The sequence below is a fragment of the Carcharhinus amblyrhynchos genome, chromosome 2 (assembly GCF_965287045.1).
Source record: "Carcharhinus amblyrhynchos chromosome 2, sCarAmb.v2.hapA, whole genome shotgun sequence".
NCBI classification, from domain to species: domain Eukaryota; kingdom Metazoa; phylum Chordata; class Chondrichthyes; order Carcharhiniformes; family Carcharhinidae; genus Carcharhinus; species Carcharhinus amblyrhynchos.
Genome location: NC_137325.1, coordinates 66081879 through 66104315, shown reverse-complemented (window position 1 = coordinate 66104315; position 22437 = coordinate 66081879). Strand labels below are relative to the sequence as shown.

The window sequence follows — 22437 nt, the reverse complement described above, 5'->3', positions numbered from 1 at the left end:
CTACCTCTGGCAGCTTGTTCCAGCCACTCACCACCCTGTGTAATAACATTGCCCCGCTAGACCCTTCTGTATTTCTCTCCTCTCACCTTATACCTATGCCCTCTAGTTTTTGATTCCCCTACCTTTGGGAAAATATGTTGACTATTTAGCCCCTTATTATTTTATAGGTCTCTATAAGATCATCCCCAAGTCTCCAGAGAAAAAAGTTGCGGTCTATCCAGCCTGTCCTTATAACTCAACTATCGCCTTATAATTCAAACTATCACGCATCTCAAAACGGGCTCCAAACACCACACATATAAGTCATCAAGTGATACAGCATAGGAGTAGGTTCTCATCCTCGTGCCTCTACCAACTCTTCAGCAGAATTTTCTACAAGTTCCACTCCTCCATCTCCCCCAACTTTTTCCCCATTTCCCTATATATTTTCCTTTAAAATACTTATCCAATTCCTTTTGAATCTACAACTATCCTTTTGGGGAATGGATTTCAGATCACAGTAACACACTATGTAAACAATTGTTTTGTTATGACTTTTTTTTTGCCTTACCATCAAATCACCTTAAAGTCAGTGTCCTCTGGTTACTAAACCTACTGCTACTGGGAACAGCTTCTCTTTTCTTGCCCTATTAAAATTGTTCACGATTTTGAATACCTTCATCAAATCTTCTCTCAACCTTCAAAGCTAACTGTTTCCATCATCCGTGGTATAATTCTAGCAAATATCTTCTACACAGTCTGCAAGGCCATGACATCCTGCCTAACGTGTAGTGTCTAGAATTGAAGACAATACTCCATCTGATGGCTAACCAATGTTTTATAAAGACTAACCAATGTTTTATAAAACCAGCACAGTAGTTAGCACTGCTACTTCACAGATCCAGGGACCTGGATTCGATTTCCAGCTTGGGTCACTGTCTGTGTGGAGCTTGCACATTCGCCTTGTGTCTGCATGGGTTTCCTCAGGGTGCTCCAGTTTCCTCCCACAGTCCAAAGATGTCCGTGTTAGGTTGATTGGCCATGCTAAAAATTGCCCATAGTGTCCTGGGATGCACAGGCTAGAGAGATTATTGGGTAAATATGTAGGGATATGGGGGTGGGGCCTGAATTGTTTGTGGTTGGTGCAGACTCGATAGGCTGAATGGCCTGTTTCTGTACTGTGGGGTTTCTAGTTCTAATTTCCTTGCTTTTGTGTCTATTAACAATGCTAATAATCTTGTATGATTATAAAAACAAACCTATCAACTTGTCACATATTTAAGTACACTCCACACCCCCACCTGAGACTTTATCTTCCTGCCCTTTGCAGGGATAAATACAGTGCGAGATCACACAACACCAGGTTAAAGTCCAACAGGTTTGTTTGGTAGCTTTCAGAGTGCTGCTCCTGACAAAGCAGCAGCACTCCTAAAGCTAGTGGCTTTTGCTACAAAATAAACATTTTGGAGTTTAACCTGGTGTTGTGAGACTTTTTACTGTGTTTACCCCAGTCCAACGCCGGCATCTCCACATCTTCGCAGGGATGCCAACATCCACTGAAGGAACAAAGCAAAACTTTAAAATTGTATCATTAAAGTTTATATTGTTGCTCCTCATTTTTCTACCAAGACGTATCATTCCAAATGCATTATGTTCCATTTGTCTTGTGCCTGTTTATTTCATTAGTTTCTAGGCCCATCAAGTCTGCACTGACTCTCTGACCGAACAGAGTCAGAGTCTTAGCCAGCCCTTCTCCCCCACACATTTACCACAGCTAATCCTTCTAATCATCACATTTTGGGAAACTAAGGGGCAATTTACCATGCCCATCTCTGGAATGTGGGAGGAAACCACAGCACCCAGAGGAAACCCATGCAGACACAGGGACAATGTGCAAACTCCACACAGATCCTAAGCCAGAACTGAACCTTACTCCCTGGTGCTATATGAATCAGTAGTGCTAACCACTGTGTCACTGTGCTGCCTTCCTAATTTTTAATTTTATTTCAAAGTTTTGTGTTCAATTACACAATTGTGTAATTATAATCCCGTTATAATCCAATCAAGTTAATTAACATATCAAAAAAATTGGTCTTAATATCAACACTGGGAACCACTGCACTATCTCAAAAAGCAATTTCACCACCACTCTGCTTTCTGTTGCTTGGTCAATTTAGTATTCATGTTGCCACTGTCCCTTGAATCCCATGGGCTTCTATTTTACCAATAAGTCTCTTGTGGCACTTTTGAAAATGTATATACAAAACATTCAAATAAATTTATCAAACTAACCAAATACTTTTTTTTAACAAATGGATTTGGAGTTTCATTTATCAGCACATACTTTTCCAATGTCACGAAATCACTCAATTTTGATTATCTCTGAAAGTTTCTTCACCATCAACGATAAAGTGGCTGCTCAAAAACTGACGATTTAGTCACACTGCTTATTTTTTTGGTTAGGGGAAACATTCATATTTCGCTAAACCTTAGGCTCCAACGCCATATCCCCACTGAAGGAGGATTTAAATAGTGTATGCAGAGCCTCTGCAATTTCACAGCTTACTTCCCTCAATATATTAGAATCCATTTCAAAACTGCATCTGCTATCTGCAGTACAAACTGCACCCGCCCTTGCCACCTGCATTACAAAACGTCATCTGCCACCTGTATTACAAAGTGCATCTACCCGTTGCCACATTACGTTACAAAACCACATAACACTGCATCTCCAACCTGCATGTCAGTTTTTTTTCCTCCTTAAATCTAATCTGATCTGGGATTGAGGGGGCACACAGAGACAGGCGAACAACAACTAAAAGCCTGTGAAATGTAACCCTGAGTGTTGTAAATACATGAGAAAAACACCTACCCCCTACCCCCAGCACACAAAGCGCCGCCTTTGTTCATTTCCGCCCAGCCTACCCCTACGTGCGGGGTGGGGAAGGAGGAGAGAGAGGAAGGGAAGGAGGGAGGAGAGAGAGGAGGGGAGGGGAAGAAGGGGACGAGAGGGGAGGAAGGAGGCAGTTCTAAGGGCGGGGAGAGCGCTCCACACACACACACACACGCCCGCGCGCATGCCCGGGAGTCTGCCGCGCAGCCTCCTGGGAGCTGTAGTTCGGGTGGCCGTCACGGAACAGGCTGTGTGGGGGGAGAGACTACATCTCCCGGCGTGCTCAGCGCCCCACCGCCGCCGAGGCCAATGGGCGGGCGGCTCGGGCTGGGGTGCGGAGCCACCCACTTCCATTTCCGTCAATCAAGAGGAACCTGATTATTCCGTCCTACGCAAACAGCCATTCGTGGAAAGAAAGGGCCAGCCCTGCCTTGTTCTGCCTACATTTTGTACTGGCCTTATTTTTTTTCTCTCTCTTTCCCCCCCTCCTCCTTCTTAAGCAATGCAGAATGAGTGGTACGTAAAACCCACCCTCTTATCCCTCCCTCCTTTTTTTTAAAAAAAACAAGAGGGAAAAAGTCAATTTACCCTGGGTGACAAGCTTTCTGCTAATTGATCAGCCTGACACCACGAACCTCCAGTAGTGAGTTGTCTGAGACAACCCTCTTTTGGGTGTTACTTTGTATCCACTGGGTCGGGTTTCAAACCACGTTTCTGGTTTTTTTTCCCTTTACCCCTCCCCTCCCGGGGAAATTGATGGGCTTGGATTGAGACAAACTGTGTGAAAAGTAGGCAAGGGGCAGCCCACCAGAAAATGAACTTATTTTGTTCCGATTATTCGGATTTTTTTTGTCCACAGATCAAAAGGAGGAAAGTATGGCCACCCTAACTGAAGGAGGGAAACCTGGTGAATATTTGCAAATCAAAACATCAGGCTCGCAGGTAAAGGAATCTCAAATTTCCAGTCAGGATTAATATGCGTGTGTAACATTAATATTTTGCGGGTGTTTGAGGTGAAAATGCTTCTTTTCCTTGTGCTGCTGCTGCTGAACTAAATGTTGCTAACCACTTGTCTTGTGTTGCATTTGTACGTGAAGCCATTTTTTTCCTGCAGATCTGAGCACCTACTTCCTGATTTTGCTTTTAAAGCGACTTAACTTGTCGATGCACGGTTATTTTTTAAAAAAATGTGTTCCAAATGATTGAAACGCCACTGTTTTTGTCGTTTAATTGCTGTGTACTTCCTGAGTGAAGCCCCTTTTTGTGCTAATGTAAATTCACACCCACTCTTTCCTCTCTGAACCCGCCCACTGTGTGTGTTGTGTGTGTGGGTAGGACACCCAGCCCTCTCCTCTCGCCCTGCTCGCAGCCACTTGCAGCAAGATCGGATCCCCGGGGCCGGCGGACGGCGCGGCCGCCTCCAACGCCGTGCAGGGCGGCCAGCTTGTCCTCGACCAGAGCTCGGGAGCCGTGCAGCAGCAGCAGCCGCCGCCGCAGCAACTGGAGCTGGTCACCGCTCAGCTGTCGGGGAACGGCTGGCAGATCATCGCCGCCGGCCCCGCGGCAACGACGAAGGAAGCCTCGGTTCAACAACAACAACAACAACAACAGCAGCAGCAGTCCGGGGCGTCGACAGCTCCAGCCGCCGCCAACAACAACAACAACAACGGGCCTAGTGGACAGGATGGCGCAGCGGGATCGCCCAGCAAGGCCAGGCCCCTCGTCTCGGCGGCCACACAGTACAACGTGGTGCCGGTGCAGAGTCTCTCCAACCCCGCCATGGTGGTCAGCGCGGCGGGCTCCGGGCCCGGGGCCTCCACCCTCCAGTACCAGGTTATCCCGCAGCTGCAGACGGTGGACGGGCAGCAGTTGCAGCTCAGCTCGGCCGACTTGCAGCACCGGCACATCCAGATCGTGTCGGCGGCGGCGGCGGCGGGCGGGCAGGCGGCCATCATCCCGCTGAGCTGCCGGGCCGGCGGGGGCGGCGGCGGCAGTGCGGCACCTTCCAGCGGCGGCGCCTCTCAGAGCGGCGGAACGGTGCCCATCCAGATCAGACCCGGCCTCTCCATCCCGCTGCAGCTCCAGGGAGTCAACCTTTCGGGTGCCCAGACCCAGATGCTCGCCACCTTGCCCATTAACATCGGGGGCGGTGTGACTCTGGCCGTGCCCATCAACAGCATGGCGGCGGCGGGCAGCGCCGGGGGAGGCTCCATCCAGTTTGTCCAGCCCTCCGACGGCGGGGCCTCGAATGGGAGTCAGCTCCTCTCCCCGCCCAGCGCCTCTCTCAACAACACGCCCGACTCTCCACCTCCTCCACCGGCGGCCACCACCGCAGCCGCAGCATCCACCTCCACCTGCGTGAGCACCGCCTCCCCCGGCCTCTCCTGCAGCGCTTCCCCTCTGGTCAACTCCTCGGACACCGCCCAGTCCGTCTTCAGCAGCAACACCTCCAGCTCGGACAACACCGAGGAGGAGGCCGCCGCCGTGCCCGCCTCCGAGGCTGAGGGCACCGCCACCCAGTCCAATGGCTTGCAGAGCCTGCAGGAGCAGGGCACCCAGCTGCAGCAGGTCCAGCAGATCATTCAGACTATGCCCCACCACGCTGTCCAAACCCTCCAGGGTGCTGCCGTGCAAGGCCAGACTGTCCAGCAACAGGCCCTGCAGAATGTCCAGCTGTCCACCCTGCAGAACCCAACTCAGGTGATCATCAGAGCACCGAGCTTGACACCCTCTGGGCAAATAAACTGGCAGACCATACAGCTGCAGAACATCCAGAGTCTTTCAAATGTACAGCTCCAGAATGCCCAGCAACTAACTGTGACTCCAGTGTCCTCAAGTAATTCTGGTGAGACTGCTATTGCCCAAATTACTCCTGTAACTGTTACTGGCGGGACCATTAATTTAAGTGCTGCCCAACTTGCATCGGTCCCTAACCTCCAGACAGTCAACATTGGCAGTTTGAGTTCAGGAGGACTCCAGGTGCAAGGAATACCAGTGGCTATCGCCAATCTAGCAGGTATGACTTTACTTGGCAACTCTTTGTAAACTGATAATACAAATGTGTAGAACGTTGCTTTTAGTGTCGTTGTACTTGAGTTTATTCATAGTATGCCAAAGAACTAATTTTGGATGTCTTTGGTGGGGTGGGAGGGAAAACAATTTTATATATAAATCTGGGACACTTGCGGTTTAGGAATTGTGACATGGGGGGCAGATATTATAATAAAGACTACAATCATATGTGCACTTCACTCCGAATTTAAAACCCTTTTTATAGCAGTTGCTTTGCAGAAAATGTTGGCAAAAGGAAAGTGGGTCAGTCTTCAGGAGTATAACAAAATAGTAGAATCAAGCTTCAGAATTTAAAGGTGAATTCAGATCATTTTATCCATTCTGATCGTTCCTTATGCCATATTTATCTTTGGTATTTTAGTGAGATTCATTTCCCAGTAGCAATGGTAAAGACTTTTGAGGATCAAAATCTCCAACTGTTAATAATCTGTAGATTAAAATTTTCTACTGACCTAACGAGTATATTTTAAAATTATATTTCTTTATCCTATTGTCTAAACTCTCTGAGCTGGAAAATAGCCATGTTCTGACTTCTCAAAACAGATAGAGTGCAATGTATGTTTGTGGAATGGGTGGTGCCAGTTAACACGGAGTTACATTGGTCTGGACACAAGAAAGGGTGGGATTATACCCAGGTACAGGCGCAATAACCAAAACTGGCCCAATAATTTATTATTTTCATTGTGGGACCCAAGAACAACTTGCAAGTTTGCAATCTATTATTAGCCCTTTTTTCTAAAGAATGCATTATTTGAACACTGGAAGTGACTGCTTTTTAAGAAGAATTCCAGTTGCTAGAGTGTGGATAACAAGTTTACTGTACCTCCTAACTTTTATCTATTCAAAAGATCTCTTCAAACAAGGTGTGTTTACTGAGATCTGTGTAACTCCAAATACAAAGTAGTTGAGATTTCAATTTCCATTTTAGACCAAGAAGCACCACCAAATATCTTATTTTGGCAAATTCTGTCTTAATCACCACTTTTGGATATCATTCTGCAGCTTGTCGTGTTTTGAGTTGACCTAAGATCACTACAACTGTTTGGTCAGTTTCTTTGCCACAAGTTCAAACTTCAACAGTACTTTTCCCGATTAGTCTGAAATTTTGATATTTTTAGTAATGCAGTCACAGCTGCATTTTTTTTAAGTATTAGGTGATTTTTGGATAAACAAATGTAAATCTCGATTATTGGCAGTTACTGAATATTTGTGTACAGTAGGAAAAATGTTTTAAATCTACATTTTTTAATGACAAGATTAACTATACAGTTCAGTTATCAGTCCCATAAACAATATGTTAATCAAGGGATAGAGATTATGTATTAAGCTCTTGTTTATGCTCTGAGTACATAGTAAGAAATGTTGTTTCAGTAAAGCCCATTAGGCCTGAAGATAGATGAGGCAGGTTGGCTGCAATTTAAGATGAGAAGTTTCTGCTCAAAGTTTTACAGGTAAAATTGCTCCCCTTGTGCCAAACCTTAAAAACATATTAACATAGTTATGCTTCCTAACCTTCAATTAAAAGGTCAATATAGGTTGTGATATTTCCTTGTTCACTCTAGATTCCTAATAGTCCACTGAAAGCAATATTGGGGCTGAGATGAAGTAAATGCCTTTATTTGTTCTGGTGAGCCTTGGAACTAGCAAGAAGGTCCATTTAAGAATACTGCATGATCAGTTTTTTTTAAGGTTTCTTTAGTGGTGTTTGTACAAGTGTTCCCATCTTTCAAGGTTTTTATGGTATAGTTCCTCATTTTTAAATCTGTGTTCTGTGCATTAAATGAAAACTGTTTTTCTCTAACACTCTAGCGAATAAAGGTAGTGCCCACTGTGGCACCAGACTATGCAGACTGGAAAGCAGTTTTAATTCCTGTGTTAATCCATGCTAATACATCCAACTGGTGCTAAATATAATACGCAAATTATAGATGTTACTTAAATGAATATGCTGCTTATAAGTTATGTAGAAGGCCTCCTTCTAATTAACTATTTCTGTTCTGCAGTGTCCTGATTTAATTTCAATTTGTACTTATAGTAATTGCCATTTAGACTCACTGGAAAACATTGGGTATGGTAGAGTCTGTATAGCAATACAAAGTCTTGGGAGTCTTCTCCATGAATGGCTATTTTGATTGGCATCATGTACCCTAATTTTCATTTAGTTCACACTTCCACCTTATTACTATAGCTCTAAATTCTGTTCAGATAAATGTAGTATAACACTAGAGCGACTGTGCAGTTAAGTAATTGACCTACCATTCTAGCAGAAGCCGGCATATGGAGTACTGGTGTAGTGGATCCTTGTTGTGAAGTTTCAACAGAATTTTGATTTTAGAAATTCCCTCTGTGACTTATTGGGTGAAGATACTATCTGTTATGATATTAAGCCTAAAAGGCCCTGATTTTGACCCATGAATAATGCTGAAAAGTTGATGTTCAGCAAGGAAGCAGTTTGGACGTGACCTTGCTTTTATGATGCTTAGATAAGAAAGGACAAAATCAATCACTCCTGGTTGCTGTCTACTGATTCCTGCTGGAAAGTGCAATGCACTAAGGATGCAGGATTTAGTTGAATTATTACACTTTATGGAGCTGAATCGTCTACCAGCGCACAACATCCAGGAAGAATGGTATTTAAGTAGTGTCAGATGCCTGCCTGTGCACCAAGAACTTTATCCCAGTCAGAACTAGCCTTCAGATGTTGTGCGGAGAAACTTGGGGAGCATAACAGTTTACTTTGCAGGTCAAAGATCACACAAATGATTTTTTTTAACACACATTAAAATCAATCAATTTGTAACTCCTTTTTAATTTTTAGAAAAATAGTCTTTGAAAACAATGGCTACTATGAGTGACAGCAAAGTATTGATGCATTATGTGCATTGTCAAATCCTTAACTGTCTAGCTCTTGATCCTCCGCCATTCGCCATGACATTTCTATGGCTGCTGATTGACTGACTCAGTCACTTCTGCTGTTTGATGCCCTCGTCCTCACTAAAACCATATTCCCATCCCCACGCCAATGCTGATATCTTGGCTGTAAGACCCACCTGCTGCTTTGACGATCTTTCCACTAAACTGATCAGCCAACTTCTCTACCTGGTTCCCGAGCTGGCTGATATTGTTAAAGGTTCCTTCTCAGGTATTGTCCTCCATCCCTGAAAATATGGCATTATCTATTTCTTGCAAAAACCAATTTGACCTCTCCGCCCTTGCAAGCTATTGCCCCATCACCAAAACCCTTTTCTGCTGCACAGTTCTTGAGCATGTCTTCAGTATGTAATCTTCAAATATGTGCCCATATTTCACACAATTCCAGGTTTGAATCCCTCCAGTTAGGCTTCTGCTTCTCCCACTGCACTAAAATGGATTTTATCAGGGTCACAAATGACATTCTGTGTGACTTTGATCATGGTAAATGATCTCTCCTCATCTTTCTTAACCTGTTTGTAGTCTTCGATCAAATATTCCATATTATTCTCCTTTCCTGTATCTCCTCATTGGGTTAAACTGTCTTTGGCTGGTTCCATTCTTATAGGATCATAGAATAGCACAGCACAGGAGGGGGCTCTTATCTATCTGGTTGTGGCTAGAGTATTATCTAGTGGCTTCTCTTCCTGATCCCACACTGGTATTTCTGGAGCCATCCAAGGATCGACTGACTAATCATCCATCCTATTTCTCATCTGCATGCTGCCCTCTGTGGCATCATCTGTAAGCACAGCACATGTTCTACACTTATGACGCCTAGCTGTAGCACAGCACACCTCTCCCTCCCACTCCACTGTCTCTGATTTGTCATGCTGTTTTCGTCCAACATCTAGTCTTCAGCTGAAATTTCCTCTAATCAAAAATTGGAAACACTGAAGCCATTGTCCTTTTTTTTAAAGTTCGTTGGATATGGATGTCACTCACTCAGCCAGCCTTTATTTCCATCCCTAACTGCTCTTTAACTGAGTGACTTGCTAGACCACTTCAGAAGGCACTTTTTAAAAAAAGAATTAACCAGATTGCTGTGGATCTGGAGTCACATGTAGGCCGGGTAACAATGGCAGATTTTCTTCCCTACGGGACATTAATGCAACAGATAGGATTTTGCTGGCATCAACAATGGTTTCGTAGTCATTATTCGACTTTTAATTTCACTATCTCCCCTGGTGGGATTTGAACCCAGGTACACTGGACATTGCCCTGAGTCTCAATTATTAGTCCAGTGACAATACCACTACACCACTGCCTCCCTTTGCTGTTCTCCTGTCGCAACTCCATCCCTTGCCCTGGTTGCTACCTGAGACTGAACCCAATTGTTCAAGAAGCTAATGTTCTGTTTGACCCTAAATTAACTTCCAGCTACACGAATGTGCCATCACACTGACAACCAGTCAGTTCGCTCTCTGACCATCCATCTTTGCTATTGTCTCTGCTCACCTGCTGTTTAAACTCTGATCTGTAACTTGACTATTCCAATGCTGCCCTGGCTGGCATTTCATCTATCTTGAACTGATCCAAAACTCTGCTCAAATCCAGTCCCATTCATCCTTCACCATGCTCACTGACCTACTTTGGCTTCTGGTCATTCTCAGCCTTCTTTTCAATGGCATTAGCCTTCCAAGGCATTGTCCCTTCCAATTCTTTCAACCCTAAAACCATCTCCTTCATCCCTAAAACCATCCACATCTTTGCTTTTTTTTCCCAATTTTGATCTCTTGTCCATGGCTAGTTTCAATCACTGACAAGCAGTGACTGTGTCTTCAGCTTTTTAGGCACTGAGCTGTGGAGTTTTCTCCCCATCTCTTAAACATGCCATAAAATCTGCTCTGCTGACCTATCCTAACGTTTCCTAATGTGGCTTGGTCTTTAAATTTTATTTACTTTGCTTTTATTCCAACCAAACAGCTTGGAATACTGTACTCTGATAAAGGTGCCAAGTTAATGTGATATATTATTATACAGCATGAATTGGGTATTAAAATATTCCTAAAGAACATTTTCAAATGTCAGTTTAAAGTATGATTCAAATGATAGCAGCTGATTCTAAAATGGTTAGTGTAATGCACCAATGAAGATAATATTTCCTGTTGCTGGAATAAGTTCATTTGAAGAGGTGGTGTTTCATCATTTTTGGCAAATGATTATAACTAGGATCGTAGGCAAAATCAGCAAGTCATTGTATGCTCTTAATGGGTAAGGAATTAATTCAGGTTTTCCAGTTGGGTGATGGTACTCCATTAGGTAAAAGAACCTAACAGGTTTTTTTGGTTGAGTTCCTTCGAATTTCTAACATCAAATTATCAAAGGCAGTTCGTTACGTAAGAATTTTATATAATTATTTTCAGCTGACTCAAATCCTAAATGGGAGAAGTGGTCAAACATGGATACAAGGTGCCAACCTGAAAACTTTATTGTCCAAAGACCTGTCTCGAACAGGACAATCAAACCATTGAAGATTTTGTACATGTTTCTGTTTAGTATTTTGTTTTTGGTATCTGTCAATTTCTTTTGTGTATGATTGTTCCTTTGAAATGTAATTTAAATATTTGAGGTTTCAGTTAGTAAAACCTCTGTTTAATATTCCACAATTTCTGCTACCACCAGACCAGAACAGACCTAGCAGTCAAAACCTGGGCAAACATGAGGTATTGCGAGCAGCATTGGAATTGCCAACAGTACAACCAGTAACTTTCTGTCCCATATCCGTCAAGCCAAGGGATCAATATTGGTTTCATGTGACTATATGGAAAGGTGCCCCAGAAGCAGCATATGGCATATCATAGAATGAGGCACTAGCTTAGTGAAGCTACAATTCAGAGCTATCTGCATGCCAAAGAAAAAAACTATAGTTGTTTCTCACGAGTAATTAATAACAAAGCTTTATAGTCCAGCTGCATGCTATAAACATGTGATGCTTGATTCTTCAGCACCCAGAGGAGGAAACTCCAAGTACAACCCCATTTTCAACCATGATACAGTCCAGCATGTGAATATAAAAAAACAAAACGACATGCCATCATTTGTGAACATAATTTGCAGTCATAGGTTAAACTTCATGTACACTGACAATGTCAGGCATTTACCACTGTCACCCCAACCTCCTCACAGTCTGAGTTGTCGAGTTGCTTGACTTACGTCCAGCCACATTTGAAAAGACTGAAATCGTTGCCTTTGACCCCCACCACAAACTCCATTGATTCCATCAAGCTTTCTTACTGTCACAGATGCGTCCAAACAATTGGCAATCTTAATGTCCTACTTATCCTAGAGCTTAACTTTTTAATATGCTTCTTCAAAAAATCCATTCTGTGAAATGACCGACTTTCTTCGCTTGACTCATTTGCTGGTGAAGTTCTCATCCATGCCTTTATCAGCTGCAGGTTCTACCATTTCACTGCTCCTCTGACAGGCTATCTCTGAATTTATTATACAGCAACCAGCTACTTTGCTCAGCTGGTTTTTTTACCAATGTTTTATGTTCCACACAGCCTCCCCTCCCACTCTGCTTCCTTCTTTTTCTTTCTTGTTTGAATCATAGAATCTTACAGTGCAGAAAGAGGCCATTTGGCCCATTGAATCTGCTGTAACCACAACCCCACTCAGGTTCCATCCCCATATCACTACATATTTACCCACTAATCCCTCTTAACCATACATCCCAGGACGCGAAGGGGCAATTTTTAGAATGTCAGTCAATCTAACCTGCAAATCTTTGGACTGTGGGAGGAAACCCACACAGGCCCAGGGAGAATGTGAAAACTCCACGCAGACAGTGACCCGAGCCAAGATTCAAACCCAGGTCCCTGGAGCTGTGAAGCAGCAGTGCTAACTACTGTACTACCGTGCCATCCGGTAGTTTGGTTATTATTCTGATGCTTAAATTCTATATAACACCAGGGCCCCCTGTTTTTTTTTTGACACCCTTATCTCCATTAACTTTTCCAGTCTGACAACTCCTGCAGAACTTATTGTTCCTTTTGTGTATCCCATCTGCTTTATCCCACTATTGGCGGCCATGGAATTCGTTTAGAACATAGAACACTACAGCACAAACAGGCCCTTCGGCCCACGAGTTGCGCCGATCACATCAACACCTACCAATCTATAGACCTATCTATAACTCCCAATCCCATTAAATTCCATATACTCTTCCAGAAGTCTTTTAAAAGACCCCAGCGAGTTTGCCTCCACCACCACTGACGGCAGCCGATTCCATTCACTCACCACCCTGTGAGTGAAAAACTTACCCCTAACAACACTTCTGTACTTGCCTCCCCGCACCTTCAATCTGTGTCCCCTCGTAGCGACCATTTCAACCCGGGGAAATAGCCTCTGAGAATCCACCCTATCTATTCCTCTCAACATTTTATGAACTTCTATCAGGTCGCCTCTCAACCTTCGTCTCTCCAGGGAAAAGAGTCCCAGCTCCCTCAACCTAACTTCATAAGGCATGCCTCCCAGTCCAGGCAACATCCTTGTAAATATCCTCTGTACCCTTTCAATAGCTTCTACGTCCTTCCTATAGTGAGGCGACCAGAACTGCGCACAGTACTCCAAATGAGGCCTGACAAGGGTCTTATAAAGTTGCAGCATTACCTCCCGATTCCTAAACTCAATCCCTTGATTAATGAAGGCCAGTACACCATACGCCCTCTTGACCACATCCTCCACCTGCGAGGCCGATTTAAGAGTCCTGTGGACCCGGACCCCAAGATCCTTCTGCTCTACAACACTACTAAGACTCCTACCCTTGATAGTGTACTCGTTCATCCCATTGGTCCTGCCAAAATGGACAACTACGCATTTATCCGCGTTGAAGTCCATCTGCCACTTCTCCGCCCAGTCCTGCATCCTATTTATGTCCTGCTGCAACTTTTGACATCCTTCCAGACCATCCATAACACCACCGACCTTCGTGTCGTCAGCGAACTTACTTACCCATCCCTCCACTTCTTCATCTAGGTCATTTATGAAAATGACAAACAGCAAGGGTCCTAGAACAGATCCCTGGGGCACTCCACTGGTGACTGACCTCCATGCCGAAAAAGACCCATCCACAACCACTCTCTGCCTTCTGCAGGCAAGCCAGTTCTGGATCCACAAGGCCAAAGGCCCTTGGATCCCATGCCCTCTCACCTTCTCAAGAAGTCTTGCATGGGGGACCTTATCAAACGCCTTGCTGAAGTCCATGTACACAACGTCCACTGCACTTCCTTCGTCAATGTGTTCAGTCACATTTTTGAAGAACTCAACTAGGCTCATAAGGCACGATCTGCCCTTGACAAAACCTTCTGCCCCATCACCTCTGCCTTTCCATCGCTTTCTCCTTAATTGAACCCAGCTCTTGCCAAGCTTTTGGGAACCCTAATTTATATATTTTCATTTGAATCACTGTCCATTTTTGTTTGATTACATTTCTGTAAAAGACTTTTCTACATTAAAATGATATATAAATGCATTTATTTGTGTTATAACATCTTTAATCCACAGTGCCAAGCAGTTCACTATGTTCAGCCTCCTCTTAAGTCCTAACATTTCCCAGCATTGTTAAAAAAAAATTGTTCAGCCTGTTCATTAATGGAATGATATATGCTGGACTAGCTCTTTTGTTGTGCTATCAGTTAACCTCCATCCCTGGTCTTTTCTCTGAACACTGTATTTTCTTCCGCTTTTAGTATTTATCCAGTTCTCTTTTGAAAGTGCTTTTACCAATCTTTCATTCAAGATCAACACCTTAGTGTAAATATTTTAAAAATCCTCATGTCATGCCCATTCTTTTGTCAGTTATTCTAAATCTGTCTTCTGAGAACTGATCCTTATCTCACTGAAAATAGTTTATTTTTGCCCTGTTGATGATTTTGAATAGTTTTATCAAGTCTCCTTTTAACATTCTCTTTTAAGGAGTATGATCTAGAGAGATAGTTCCAGGATTTTGATCCAGTAACAATGAAGGAATGAGGTTATATTTCCAAGTCTGGGGTTTGTGTGATGTGGAGGGGAATTGACAGGTGGTGGTGTTCCCATCCATCTGTCGTCCTTGTCTTTCTAGGTTGAGGTTGTAGGTTCAGAAGGTCCTATTGAAGGTGTCTTGATGAGTTGTTGCAGTGCATCTTGTGGATGGTATACTCTGCTGCCACTCTTTGTCAATGGCAGAGGGAGTAAATGTTGAAGGTGGTGGGCTGCCATTCAAGTTGGCTATTTTGGCCTTGTGACCCTGAAGGAACAGCAACATATTTTCACGAGAGGATTGTGCATGGCTTGGAGGGGGCTTACGGTTGGCATTCCCACGTGTCATCTACCCTTGTCCTTCTAGGCAGTGGTTTGGGCACTGCTGTCAAAGATGACTTGATGAGCAATGCACCGACACTGCTGCTTTATTGCTGGAGAGATTCAGGGTGGGATTTTCCATCCCACAAACCTGGTTTGCATTCGGTAGAGGGAAATTCACTTTGCTGCTGTAAATGTTAATCAGTGATCGTGTCTTGCATTTGACAGAGAGCCAAACTCCCCCTCCACTGCCCCAATATCCTCAGGTTGCCATCACCATGTTCTGACAACATCCAAAGTTAATCATATCAGGAACTAAACGAAGCACAGTTCTCTCACCAATATCCTGCAGTTTGCTAATTATTTAAACTTTTGCTGTATGATGCTTGCTTTGGCCAGAGGGTGTGGTGTAACTATTGCATCATGTACTATTTTCTGTCTGACAACCATTAGACCTCAGTTTTTACATCTGAGATGAAGACCACTTAGCCAATCTCTTGAGTCTGTACCCCAGTTCATTAAGAACAAGGCTAAACTATAGCTTAATCCACCTGCCTGGGCTCCGTTAATATCAGTAGCTAGCAAAACTCTAACTCTGATTTAAAATTATAAATTGAACTAGCACCTTTTTTTTTGTGGGAGAGTTTCACACGACTACCATCCTTTCAGTGGAGAAGTGTTTCCCCATTGCTCTGGAATGGTCTACCTCTCGTGTTATGGTTATGTCCCCTTGTGCTAGAGTGCCCCATCTTAAGAAAAATGATTTCTATCTTCTTGGCTCCTTCAAATGTGCTATTTAAAAAACACCCCTTCATGTTGTATATTTTAGTGATTACAAGCCTAGTTTATGTACTCTTCTCTCATAGTATAATCTTTTGGAGCCTTGGTTCACATTCTGGTGAATCTACACTGCACTGTTTCTAAGGCTAACCAATCCTAACGTATCCTTCCTTTATTGTAAGGGGGTTGCCCGGTTAAGAACGAGATGGCAAGGAATTTCTTGTGAGGGTAATGAATCTGGAATTCTTTTCCATAGATAGCTGTAGAAGCTGGATCGTTAGGTATGTTCAAGGCTGTGATAGCCAGATTTTTAATCCACAAAGCAATCAAAGATTTTGGGGCTAAGACGGAAAAGTGGAATTGAGCATTATCATTTAGATCAGTTATAATTTTATCAAATGGTAGAGCAAATTTGATGGGCTGAGTGAACCCATAAGGCCTAGACTGAAAACAGTGCTCCAGATTTGGAACAAAGCTTTGTTCGCCTCCTTGTTTTGTTTTAGTACTTGACCATAACATTTTAATGATTTGTGTATATGGACCTTTTTTTGTTCTCCACTATTCCCAACTTTTCACTTTACTATGGTATTTTTGAGTCTTTCAACACTGTTTTCAAACAGCACGTTCTGGACTGGATATTTCCCATCAGTATTCTAGCTGAATCTCTCTTGGTGTTTTTCCACTTGTCTAATTCATGCTGGTGCCTGACCCCCACGTGACTACTTTGCCTAATGTTGCGATGTCCACGTTTCACCCAAATGTCCATTATCCCTATCTATTCTTCAGAAGCCAGTTTATTCCTTCTCCATCAGTTGCCTTAAATGCTCAGTCTTCTGCACAGAGATGCATCTGGTATGTCTCCCCTTTCTTCTCTTTCTCCCTTTTTCGCTCTCTACTCTTTTCCTTATTACAATACTATCCTAATTTCTCAGTGCATCATGTAAATATGGAATTGATAGGCAAAAAACAATTGGTGCATCAAGTCTGTCTCATACACAAGATGACCCCAGCTTTTAATCTCTACTCCAGAGAGAAACACAGTGAAGTCACGGGAATACCATTGTTCCCAAATCGGTCAGCACGTTGACTTGGGTGCATATTGCTGTGCCTTCGTTGTTCCAGGGTCAAAAGAACTTAACTTGATACTGAGCAGCATTGCATCATGTGGCAAATTGAGAATGCCAACCATTGCCATTAACCTAAAAGTTTTTAATTTATGTTAATGGTTTTGTTGGGAAACTCGATGTAGGACCATGGTCATATTCTGGGAACACAGATGAATAAAAACTAAATCTGAAATTAATGTGCTGTGCGGAACAAAATTACCTACACTGATGTAAGTGGTAATCATCAGGTAATACAATTCTGCTAGTGTAATCTGTTGCAATGAGCTGCTGAATAACTACAAAAGAAAACCATGGTTAAAATCCAGACTGTAGCAGTATTTTTCAAAATGTTTGTACAGTTTAAAATACTCAACCTGCAAGTTTACAAGTAGTTTGGATAAGTTTGTCATTTGAAAATAACTTTCTGGATTCTTTGGTGCAGCTGGTTAAGACAATATTCTGCTATCTTTGGAAATAGTTAAATCTGCCCAGGCTGGTTGGATTAAAGACGATCGTTTCTCTTGGATGCCAATGAGTGATTTATGTTGTGGGGGGAGGGTTTGGGCAGCTGAGATTAGTAGAGAGTTGACTGATTATAATTGTGTTAAATTGGCAATCTTGAACTTGAGAATGACCAAAATGAGAAATGGGTGTGTAGTTCTTTGAATCACAGCAAGTTACAGTAAAATTTTTTTTACCAGGCATGCAATGCGTGGCGTCAGTTAATGCCCTTTAGAGAAGGAAATCTGCCAACCTTATCTGATCTGGCCTGTGTGACTTTAGAGCAATGTGGTTGATTCTCAGCAGCAACTAGGCAACTCAGAATGGGCAATATATGCTAGTCAGCAACACCCTTGTTCCATGAATTTTTTTTAATCAAAAGTGTAGATTAACGAGTTCCATTATCAGTGGAATACAGTGCAATCTTTGTAGCATTTACACAGCAAATAAATGTTTTACTTCTACTCTTCAGTACATTAAAATATAAAGTATACAATATAAATAATACAATATACAAGTACATATTCCAGTGCCTTTTGTAATTGCTTCTGATTGGTGAAGTGACAATTTGTATTCAGAGAACATGAGAAATTCCGTTTAGTAGAGAAATCCAGTTGGTTAAGTGCCGAATAACACAGTTTACTCTCTAATGTTGGGGGTAAAGTAAGTTACTGTGCATTCTGTTGTGCTGGTTGACACACCTATAGGACGTCTCTATAGGAGTACCGTACAACAGAGGCCGTAATAGCTGTCATTATTAAACTATTTGACTTATGACACATACCACTGAGATAGTTATAAACAAGAAGATCTTGTGTAAATCCAGTGCATACATTGTAAGGGATGTTATTATAATGGGTTACCATTGCAGACATAACTAACTTTTAAAATCCTGGCTAGGAGAAATATCTGGTGGGTAGCTACAATACAGTCTGCCAAAATGGTTTGTGTGAGCAGTTCATATACGATGGTAATCTGAACAGCATTCTTCAAATGCTGCATCAGAGACTGCTTGTGGCACCCTGAATAAATGCAGAGACCCAAACTCCTAAGTAGTAATGGGTAATGAAGGACTGGTTACGAACCAGAGTGCTCAAAACAAGTCTCTACATCTAAACAATGACCTTTTACAGTTACAGAACCATGTTGCCAATCATCAAACAATGCCATGATTCACTATTGAGTCCCAATACCATCCACCAAGTGATTTGTGGATCAACTACATTAAAACAAAGCCCCTAGAGTGTTCCTGCTGAAGAGCACAAGTACATGTGAATATTAGAGAAATAATAAATGAGAGCTATTGAGAACTCTGCTGAAAAAATGCATTTTCACAAACCTCAGCAAATGGTAATGTTGCTAACTTTTCATCTAACAATGTCTATATCCATCTAGTTTACCTTCCACCATTTTGGTAGTTCCAAGAAACAACAGTAATGAAGTTGCTGACAATCATAGAAAGCAATCAAATTCTATCCATTAGCCTGTAACAGACCCAGATATGCTGTGAGCGAAAGCTCCATTTGATGGAGAACTTTGAGAAATGTAAGTCAAAAGGAGACCTATTTCTGCAGCAAAGACAATTTGGTCTATGCTTTAGGCATCAGCTTTTAGATCAGACAGGAAAGCAAATAGAGCAGCCTTCTTCATACATTGTAGTCTTTGGTTTAACATAATTGATGTCTCTGATGCTGCCTGTGAACTGTGGTGAGAGTTTACCTGGAATGAGGCACAAAGTTCCTTCATAGAACATAGAACATTACAGCGCAGAACAGGCCCTTCGGCCCACAATGTTGCGCCGACCAGTTAAAAAGCAATGACCCTCTAACCTGAACCAAACCCTTTCCATCCATAAACCTATCCACAGATCTCTTAAACGCCCCCAAACTAGACGCATTTACAACTGCAGCAGGCAGGGCATTCCAATCCCTCACCACCCTCTGGGTAAAGAACCTACCCCTGACATCTGTCCTATAACTACCACCCCTTAATTTAAAGCTGTGCCCCCTCATGCTAGCTTTCTCCCTCCGAGGAAAAAGGCTATCACTGTCCACCCTATTTAAACCTCTAATCATCATATATGTTTCAGGCACGTCAACACTGGTATTATTTAGAAGATTATTTACAAGTTTTAAATAATAATATACTTATCCTGCAGATTTCAAAGCTATTTATTGGGGCATCCAACATTGTATAGTCAAAGAGCTTCTGGACAATATGGGTGACCTGGAATAATGCATCTTGAAAGCCCCCGGACTCCATATATTCGAGCAGCTATTTTGACTGAAACGATGTGCTTGACCTCTACATTGTAATACCAACAACTGCCCAAACCTTAAGGATGGAGCACATATGGGGAATGGATACCTACTAGACCCATTCACACTGGCCCTTTGCCGAAAATCAATCGCCGAGAACATTAAGCTGTGATGGCATAGTAAAATACTTAAGTGGTATTACCTGACTTTTCACTTACTACCTGATAATCTGAAAAATCATAGATAACAACTGCAGTGGGCCAGAAAGTAACTATTCAGCATCCTAATGGGAATGGCAAGCTGAGCAATTCCAATTCAGAAGAATTCTGATTGAGGTTATTGTGATACCCCAACACATTAACACAGTTGTTTTCCTTTTTTTAAAAAAAATGCAGATTTGGACAAGAAATATAGAAACAGCTCCTTTAAAGAGTGTTTTATGAACAACTCTGCATGTCCCCACCAAACCCCAAGGAATTCTACAGTAGCCAGGCAAAGGGACTACATGCTCTCTCAGCACTGTTCAATTTCTGTTCACAGGCCCTGCAAGTAAAGGGAAGGATAATGCACTAAAGCAAGGCAGCTGCCATTGCCCAACCAGTTACTCCTGTTGAACTTTGGTCAAAACTAAAGTGTGCATGAAGGAGAACATGGGGATAAAATTGACTAACCTCATGTAATCCTGTTTCGACACCTAAAAAGATAGCCACAACAGCTGGGGTCTTCACCAAGACACTCAACATGGGCTACTTCCTGAGATGCTGGAAGTCAGTTTTATTCACAAGTCTATAAATCAGACTATGTCCAGACCAGACTAACTAGTCTGTCTTTCACAAGTTAATGTAACTATACCAATAAAAGTTGAGTATGGTGGAATAATGCTAATTTTAAAGATCATCTGTATCTTAGCAGCAATTACTGCAAAAGAGAAATGTACTCTTGGCTTTTTTTTAAATGGAATATTTTCCATCATGCACAAGAAGCTAACTTGTTAGTGCTATTCCTCTTCAGTGGCAGTCCTGGTGATGAGAGAAATTGGGAATTGAACATAGGAAGGACAACTGCCAGTAGAAGTACATTGTGCTGCCAGTTTATATGTATATATTATTACATCTTTTTAGATTGGAAGTAACAAAAAAGTATGCCTGTGCATTAGATAACTGGAGTTATTGAAGATGTTGATTACTGTGTGGATGGACTATTGGCTTTTTCAATAGTGAGTAGTAGGGGAAATTATTTTTAAAAAGGACTTAATTTCAACCCAGATAATCTGCATCACAACTGGTACTGGATACTAGTCTTAAAACAAAAATATTGAAATATTTGGAACTGAAAAATAATGGGCCACTGACCTAAAACACTACCTCTTTCTGTATTAGCAGATGCTGCCTAATCTGTTGGGCATTTCCATAATTTTTTTTTGCTTCCAGAATCTGCAGTTTTTTCAATGTTGCTTGGATGTCAAAGTTCTGATTATCCCTGGACAGGTGGTGGGATTTGAACACACTTTTTTTCTTCATATAGTTTAATTACAGAGTATACAAATGGGATGAGTGACAGTATTCCTTCTCAGAATCCTATTTAAGTTGAGAAAAGCTGCAGAAAGCTACCATGCAAAGGGAGTACTCGTGCACAAAGCACAAAACTAGCTATACAAGTGCAGCAGGTAATCAGGAAAGCTAGTGGAATGTTGGCCCTTGTTTCAAGTGGATTAGAGTATAAGATTAGGGACGTCTTGCTGCAACTGTACAAGGTACTGGTGAGACCACATCTGGAGTAACGTGAGCAGATTTGGTTCCCTCATTTATTAAAATATATTTCATTGTAGGCAGTTCAGTGAAGGTTCACCGGGACGATCCCTGGTAGGGAGGGATTGTCTTATGTGCAAAAGTTGGGATTCCACTCATTGGAATTTAGAAGAATTAGAGATGAAACATTGAAACATAAATGATTCTTAAGGAGCTTGGCAGGGTAAATGCTGGAGAATGCTTCCCCTCAATGGGGAGTCTATGATCAGGGGGCATAGTCTCAGAATAAAGGGGGCCAGTTTAAAACTGGGATGAGGAGAAATTTCTTCTGAGGGTTGTTTCATTGGATCTCCTTAAATATGTGAACAAGGCTCACATATTTAAGGCTAAGATAGATTTTTAGGGAATCTAGTGTTACAGGGAAAGGGCAGGAAAATGGATGTGAGGATTGTCGGATCAGCCTATCGAATGACAGAATTGAGGGGCTGAATGGCCTACTGTTCTATTTCTTGCAGTCTTAAGGTGATGGTTGGCACCATGGTGGTCAATTCTGAGTATTACCTGGTGTTGTGCAGGAGCCCCACTCTTGACATGGCAGTCTCTGCTGCATTTCCCTAACTAAAATTTTGTTTTGAAAATCTCTCTCCATGTTTCAACAAACATTTCTGAAATCTGCCCACAAGTGTATAATTGACGTTCTTATTTGAATTTATAGTTTCAAATAAATTGATTTGAATTCATGGATTGGGAGGAAGGTAGAAGGGTTAATTCAGTGGAGTATTTAAAATTATAGATATACATAAAGAAATACAATATATTGCTCTATTTTGTGTACTTCAAAA

General features: G+C 42.4%; 1 protein-coding gene across 1 annotated transcript in view; it reads left to right on the top strand.

Annotated features, from left to right (window-relative positions):
* Positions 1-3282: 3282 nt before the first annotated feature.
* Positions 3283-22437, top strand: part of sp4 (sp4 transcription factor) — a 66336-nt gene continuing 47181 nt past the window's right edge. Inside the window, exons 1-3 of the mRNA XM_080207108.1 lie at positions 3283-3388; positions 3732-3814; positions 4208-5888. Coding sequence (XP_080063234.1) covers positions 3382-3388; positions 3732-3814; positions 4208-5888 — 1771 coding nt within the window. The 5' untranslated portion in view covers positions 3283-3381. The remainder of the gene's footprint in view (positions 3389-3731; positions 3815-4207; positions 5889-22437) is intronic.